Here is a 7,174-nt window from a genome sequence, read left to right on the forward strand (position 1 = left end):
GTGCACAAGAAGACAATAATGATCCTGCCATTTTGTACAATTTGCACTGCTTATAAATAAAAGTGAACTAAACAAGATTAAAGTGACTTGAATTTAAACACGTGAATTTTAAGACTGTTATATGACCCTCGCGCCGTAAAGCTGATTTGGTTTTAACTTTTTTTAAGACTTCAAGCTGGAAGAAGTCAAAAATCGCTTGTACCTTCCCGGAGTTGCCATTAGGTGGCGATATTGCAAACTCTCGCAACTCTTACTTTAATTCACCGTCTCCCGCAGTCCCGGCTTGCCCTGCGTCATCATTTGGCGCCCGAGGACGAGCTGTTTGACGAAGATGTGAGTTTTCTTGGACGCTTGATGTTAATCTGTTGCCATCCGCCTCTGTTATCTGGTGAAAACGGCAGTAGGAGGATTTTGAAGCAAAAGTTGGGCGCCTGGGTTGTATGGGGTGTGGAAATTGATGACTTTTACAACGTTTCGCTGTGGGCTTCGGCTCCGTAGCTTCCGTTGAATGAAAACAACAATGGCGGTGCAGGGCTGCGCGGGTCTCGGGCGCCCTCCGGCCGAGTTTTCTGAGAACTTGGCTCCCCTCGAAGCGAGTTCAGCCTGCTGTAGTTGTCTCAAACGTGCGATTATTTTGCCGCTTTCGGACGGTTTTGCCCAAGTTCTTGGAAACGCTTTACGTGTTGTGTTCCAAACTTGATACGCAGGTTTAGCCGACCTTAGAGCTCGTCTGTCCGTATGTTTGTTTGGCTCTTTTTTTCTTTTTTTTTCGGAGGACTTTGCTCCTCGGCGGGTTACATTTTGGGTCGTTTGATGGGCAGGGCGTGACTTTTAACATTATACAAAGTTATTGTATGTTATACCTGCATTGTTATCACTGTTTAATTTAATATTGTTTTTATCAGTATGCTGCTGCTGGGGTATGTGAATTTCCCCCTGGGGTTAATAAAGTTCTCTGTCTATCTAAATGAATCGAAGACGCCTGCTTTTCCTTCACGATCGCGCGTTTCTTTCTTATGATGGAGGCTGCATTGCTTGTTTACGTTTCTGCAGGGCTCCGCCTGTCGAAATTCAGAAGTTTAAACTGCGTATTCGGAGTCGAGATGTTAGGTTCGTATTGGGTGTTGTGGCTGACGCCTTAATCCAAAGCGATTTGCACAGAATGTGAGAGAGAGGATCGGTAGGGTAGGAACGCCGAGCCTCGGGGTCTGAAGGCCAAAGCCTGAACCAGTACGCCACACTGTGCAGTCTGAGGTCTGCATTGGGAATGCGAGTAACTTGTAAAACGGTTGGGTCCTCCGTGACCAAGAAGGCTGTAAGGGCTGGACGTGAAGACCCTGAGGAAGTTCAAATTGCGAGAGGAGCGGATTGCGGTGCTTCCCGTCCTCTGGTGTAGACTTGTGAAATGACTTGAATTGCTCAGTTATTTCTTAACGGGTTTGCTTGTCGGTGCTGTAATGTACTAGTGGGGCGATACGACGAGAAGCTCATCCTTGTGCCCACCCAGTGGCTCTGCTGGGATGGTGTGTGCCCCTGAGTCTGTGTGGGTAGCTGTGGACTTGCTAATCGGCTGGTGAGCGAATGCCAGGAGGTGGTGTGCTTACTAAAGGGCACTGACCTTCCAGATGTTGGCGTCCCTTGGGCAGACCATAACGATCGAGTCTGTTTCTTCAGTACAGGAACACCTTAGACGTGTAGCAGAACTTTCCTTCCTGCAGACGTGTTCACGGTTGAGTGGCTCATATTTATAAGGGGTGTTTTTTATGGCCGTGCCCAAGACGTGTTAATAAGTAGAACGTCTGGGTTGAGTATTTTAAAAACTGTTTGTGGTATTTTTTGGGGCCCAGTTGTTGATGATGTGTGAAATTGTATTGCTTGTTTATGTCACTTCAGGGCTCCTTCACCCACCAAAAGAAAGGACCGCACTGAAGACAAAGGAAAGGAGAGAGGGAAGGACAAAGCTGGAGCAAAAGAAGGTGCCGAGAAGGACCGCGGCAGAGAGAAGGCCCGCAAGCGACGGAGCGCATCATCTGGGAGCAGCAGCAGCAGGTGTGGCGTCTGTCCTGTTTGTCGTGTGTTCAGAGTTTTGTCCTGCTGTTTACTAAGCCCGTATGTGTGTTGAAATATGTTGACCACAAGTGAGCAGTTCTTCTATGCTTTATTTCCTACAGATCGCGATCCAGTTCCAGTTCTAGTTCTGGATCAAGTTCCAGCTCGGGGTCTTCCAGTGGTTCCAGCTCCTCGTCTGCGTCGAGCCGCTCCGGCTCCTCCAGCAGTTCTCGGAGTTCCTCCAGCAGCAGCTCCTCAGGATCACCAAGTCCCAGTCGTCGACGCCATGATAACCGCCGTCGCTCCCGCTCCAAGTATGCATTCTTAATAAAACGGACATCAGCAATTGTGAGAAGAGCAGGCCTTGAGAAGCCCCTCGTCCATTCTGTTGTCCCAAATAGCATCGTTGTCGATATTTGAAGGTCCCTGAAATGCGACTCGCCACCCCACTGTGTGGTCACCTGGTCACTGCTGCTAGAACGTTTGTGTGAAATGTGCATGTGGCGTGTTTTGAGCCGCGTACGGTACGTGGAAGGAGCCGCTCGCTGGGCCCTCCTGTTGCTGCGTTCTTGGTTGGCAGGTCTTACCCTGCGTTTAGCAGACCAGGGTGGTGGGAGAGTCGATCACTTCGGTGAATTCCAAGTTCGAGAAATGGTCAAATGATGGGCCTGTGCTCTTTGTGTGACGACGTTCAGGTTATGTGAGGAGAGGCTTCTCGTTTTGAAGGCTGCCACCGCGGTTGCCACATCTAGCATTGGTTTATGGGGGCCTTTTTTAAGTTTTAAATAAATTGAACTTGAGACAGCTGGGAAATGATCCGAAAACTCCGTTAAGCTTCTCTTTTTGCCTGAAGTTCAATGTTTTTAAGGGATAATTTTATGTCAACTTTGAAACATTTTGCAGGTCAAAATCTTTGAAAAGAGATGACAAGGAAAGGAAGAGACGGAGTCCGAGCCCCAAGCCCACAAAAGTCCACATTGGCCGACTTACAAGGAATGTCACCAAGGTAGGCATTGCAGGCCTTTTTGAGTCCTTCATTGAAATGCGGCACAGTTTTGGACGTCCTTGTCACACTGTCATGGTTTGAGCTGTCGCAGTGAAATGTGTTGATGGCTTGTGGTGCCCACTGAAGGTGCAGACGTGCTTGTTAATTCAGAAAGTTCTCTTGACGAGTTTAACTCTTACTGTCAGTAGATGGAAGTATTGCAGTTACCCTAACCTGCCGCCAGCCGCCGCCGCCGAGTGTTCCCTTTCCATGTCTGGATATTTAAATTGTGTTCTTGATATGTAAGCTCTCTGTGGGATCGTATTGAAATGAGCAGCCATTATTATTATTTATTAAGCGATACTTGAGCTTTTTTATTTAGTGAACTCCTCGGTGACATTCTTTAATTGCCCTCTTGCTTCATGCAATTCCAGGATCACATTATGGAAATCTTTGCTACCTATGGAAAGATCAAGATGATTGACATGCCAGTGGACAGACTTCACCCACACCTGCCAAAAGGCTACGCTTACGTCGAGTTTGAAAACGCAGACGAGGCCGAGAAGGCGCTGAAGCACATGGATGGAGGTAGGACTCTGATTATGGCTGGCGGGTCGACACCTGATGATGCGTTTTTGCACGACCCCAATCCTATCGTCTTTTATTTCATTCTGCTCCTTTAACAAACCAGTGACATTTGGTATAACGTTGCATTCTCCTTCAATGTTTGGAAGAGTCTTACTTGAAGTAAGCAGCACTGTAACCTAATGACCGCAACTTAAAGGTGGTTTAAGAGTTGAATTGTGCGTCTTGGTCGGACACGTTTAGTCTCTTACTGACTGACTGACGCAAGTTCACCGTTTGTAAAGTGGCAGCACCGCAGTTGGAGGTGCCGACGTCTCTCTGTCTGACTTTTACGATGCTTGTCTGTCTCTTAGAAAACTAAAGCGCACTCGGCTGATTTTTCTTACATTTGCAGGTCAGATTGACGGTCAGGAGATCACAGCAACAGCAGTGTTGGCACCACGGCCTTGGCCGGCTCCACGCAGAATGACTCCACCCCGCAGAATGCCACCTCCACCACTTATGTGGCGCCGTACTCCACCACGCATGAGGAGGAGGTTGGGGTTTGTTATTTCTGTCTCTTTTTTATTTTATTTATAGAAGTGGATGATGATGTAAATTTGAACAATGCAGCGTTCACCGTCTCCCGTCATTTTGTAGGCAGAATTAACACAACAAGGAAGCAAAACCCTCCAGTGTAACAGCAGCAAACTCGGACCTCCTCACTCTCGTCCCTGAATTACGATTGTGACATAGAAATGTCGCTGACAGTCAGTTGTTGTTCCAAATGCATTACAATAGAACAATCAGTATTGTCTGATAAGATGACAGTTCAGCTGGCGGTGCAGGAACATCGTAAGCAGCTTTGATTGGCCGTTCAGAGGGACGCGCTTTCTGTTCCTCTTGCGCCCAAAACCCTCAAGTGGAGGTTTGCTGCTCTGCCCGATGTTTCTTGGTTACCTCGTGTCCCTTTTTGAGGACGCATTTCAAAGTGACGCACATGGCTTGCGTGAGGAGTGTTCCCTTTATATCTTTATTTGCTTTTATCTCCATTTGCTTGAGTCCTTCCACCTCGTAGTGTTGGCTGCTAAACATTCAGTCCCTGATATTCGACGGCACCTGATGCTCCTCACTCATCCGGATTAATATGGAGAGCAGGTGAGGGCATACGAGACAGCGGTGCCCTCATGAGTGGGCCGGATTCTGCCCTTTATACATCACACGGCTTGAGCCCTTCATTAGACGGGCAAAGTCTGACGTAAGAACACATGTCATCAAGCTGTCAGCTGTTGTACACTTGAGATTGGCACCTGCGGGCACACATGGTGTAGAGCTTGCAGTTTGACGGGTAGGCCCATGGGTGGAGCATCAAAACCCCGTTGACGGTGACAGCAGAGAAGATCCCGTGTTCTCCGGGTATTGGACAGTTTTGAAGATGCTGACATTCAAGCACCAAAAGCTCCTTCTGGTTAGGACACATGAAGGCTGATTTAAAGATGCCAGTCACTCCCAGTTACACAACACGGACTTGGCAGGCTCTCCACCGAATGGGCATTTGCACAGGCAGCTAAAGTGGGCATTGCTGGTGTGGGTAAGGCTGGCAACAGCAGTCAATGACATTAAAAAGGAACACCTGACATGTCCGTATTGAAAGTGGCAGCCAGCTTGGTGCGTCTTGTTTAAAAGTTCCAGCATAAAACAGCAGTAAGTCGGGCACCAGAGGTTCAAATGAAGATGAGGTCAGGAGTTGGGTGGTCCTTGTAGGATGCGGTGGGGATGGGGTTATGTCTATAATGGTCCTGTGCCGCCCATTGGAAGAGTGGAGTAGACAAACGGCCACCATTCTGCTTTACAGAAACGGCAGCCTGTCTGTCGGCCAGTGACAATGCAAGCTAACTGATCCACATGTGGGACGACGTCGTCCTGCCTGGGAACAATAGCCCAGGTCCACGGCAGGTGAAGTGCGCCCTCGCTGCCATCTGCTTTGGTCCTTGTCTTCGGTTTTCAAATGAAAACCCCCTGAGCATTATGGGAAGATGGTTTTGCTTTGAAACTCTTGTAATAATGAAGGCCGTAGTAGAACTTGATGTTGCTTTAAGCGGCTCCTCTGCATCTTCAGCATCTCCTCTCTTGTCCTTTTCCAGGTCCCGCTCCCCACGACGAAGGTCTCCGGTACGTCGACGCTCTCGTTCTCGCTCACCTGGCCGCCGTCGCCACCGCAGCCGCTCCAGTTCCAACTCCTCCCGCTAGAGCGGCCCGCCCTCCAGTGGGGCTTCCTTGGTTTTTAGTTTGGGACGGGACCGAGCGGGTGTGGAGCGTGGAGCCGTGTTCACATGCGCCTTTGAAGATGAGCAGCATCCCTTGGAGCCGAATATTCAAAGTGCTCTCCGGTGCTCAGACTTTGGGGGGATGGGGGGTCATTTCTAAAATAGTTTCCATGTCAGAGGCCATCTTACCCTTGTGCTGTACTCCTGTTGCCTCTGAAGAGTCCTCGTCTTGTATTTTATTTATATTTTTGTACACAGTTTTAGGAGGAAGGCTCCCGTTCTTCATTACGCCTCCAGTCATTTGAGCTCACAGCGTCTTGATGGGCTTGCGAGGAGACCCCAGGCGGCCCGTTGATCCTTTGCTCATTTTGTGCTGTGATCTCTCCTGCCAGTTTGTTTTGAAGGTTTCTTGTAAATGACTTGTTTCATTAAAGTTCTCTACCAGGCTCGTCTTCTGGCCACCTTAGTCCTTAAACTGGTGCTAGCAGCCTGCCCGGGAACTGAGAATTCATGAGGTGTGGTGGGGGGGGGATGTAAAGACCACTGGCCAGTTGGAGAGGGGAGTGTGCCACCTGTTGAAGGCCGGGGTGGGCTCGCTCTGGGTGTTCATGCCATCTTCTGGGTCAGGAGGAGTTGTGACTTGTGGTTGGCCAGCAGGAGTTTTTAATTCTTCAGAACTGCAAGACAACCAACTGCAAGGGTGACCCGCTGTGAGGCTGCCTGGTCAGTCTGTCAAACCCTTCAGGGAGACTTCATCGTGGGGTGTGGGGGGCACCATTTGTGGTGGTCTCATGTTTAGTTTGCTCTACGACAGAAGAGTCTGTGATTCAGGAGCCTCAACGATGAGCCAGCGCATGGGCAGGGGAGGCGGGTACCCTGAAATGGCACCTGGTCTGGGCAAGAGTCTGAAGAACCCCCCCATGTTGGCGCCCACCGAGTCTGCTGCTTCGGTGTCGTTGGGTCTTCTGTGTCAGACGTTTGTTTCTGTGGTGCCCTGAAGCAGAACGACGAGCAGTTCAGGAGGTTCAAAGGCTTTGATGGACAATCACATGACGTTTATGTGGCACAGAGTTGGCACCTCTCTGTGTAGCCTGGCAGGCTGTCTGGCAATCAACTTCTGGGCCCAATCCTGACTGATGGCAGCTGCCCATTCTTGCGGAATCGATGCTTGGATTTTGTCACAATTTGGGAGTTTTTGTTTGTCCCCCCACCTTATCAATGGGATTAAAGATCTGCGGAGTTTCCTGGTCGTGGACCCCAGATGTCCACGTTTTGCTCCCCAAGCCACTTAGTTGTCACTTTGGCCTTA

At 49.4% G+C, this 7,174-nt stretch overlaps 1 protein-coding gene across 3 annotated transcripts; it reads left to right on the forward strand.

Moving 5' to 3' along the window:
* Positions 1–236: 236 nt before the first annotated feature.
* LOC120542424 (RNA-binding protein with serine-rich domain 1) lies at positions 237–5,989 on the forward strand. Of its 3 annotated transcripts, none has more exons than XM_039774904.1 (7): positions 237–333; positions 1,894–2,049; positions 2,172–2,363; positions 2,953–3,055; positions 3,469–3,622; positions 4,014–4,161; positions 5,743–5,989. In XM_039774904.1, coding segments are annotated over exons 1-7 (861 nt in total). In that variant the 5' UTR covers positions 237–331; the 3' UTR covers positions 5,849–5,989. The 3 variants fall into 3 exon arrangements, with proteins under 3 accessions (XP_039630838.1, XP_039630837.1, XP_039630839.1); XM_039774903.1 differs by lacking the exon at positions 237–333 and adding an exon at positions 368–445; XM_039774905.1 differs by lacking the exon at positions 237–333 and adding an exon at positions 372–445 and having other exon boundaries at positions 4,014–4,155; positions 5,743–5,987.
* Positions 5,990–7,174: the final 1,185 nt, after the last annotated feature.

Source organism: Polypterus senegalus, chromosome 13, assembly GCF_016835505.1.
Source record: "Polypterus senegalus isolate Bchr_013 chromosome 13, ASM1683550v1, whole genome shotgun sequence".
Taxonomy (NCBI): Eukaryota; Metazoa; Chordata; class Cladistia; order Polypteriformes; family Polypteridae; genus Polypterus; species Polypterus senegalus.

Coding starts and splice junctions, on each gene's coding strand:
- LOC120542424 (XM_039774903.1), top strand. Junction 2,050..2,171: donor TCTGGGAGCAGCAGCAGCAG/GTGTGGCGTCTG, acceptor TATTTCCTACAG/ATCGCGATCCAGTTCCAGTT. Junction 2,364..2,952: donor CGCCGTCGCTCCCGCTCCAA/GTATGCATTCTT, acceptor AACATTTTGCAG/GTCAAAATCTTTGAAAAGAG.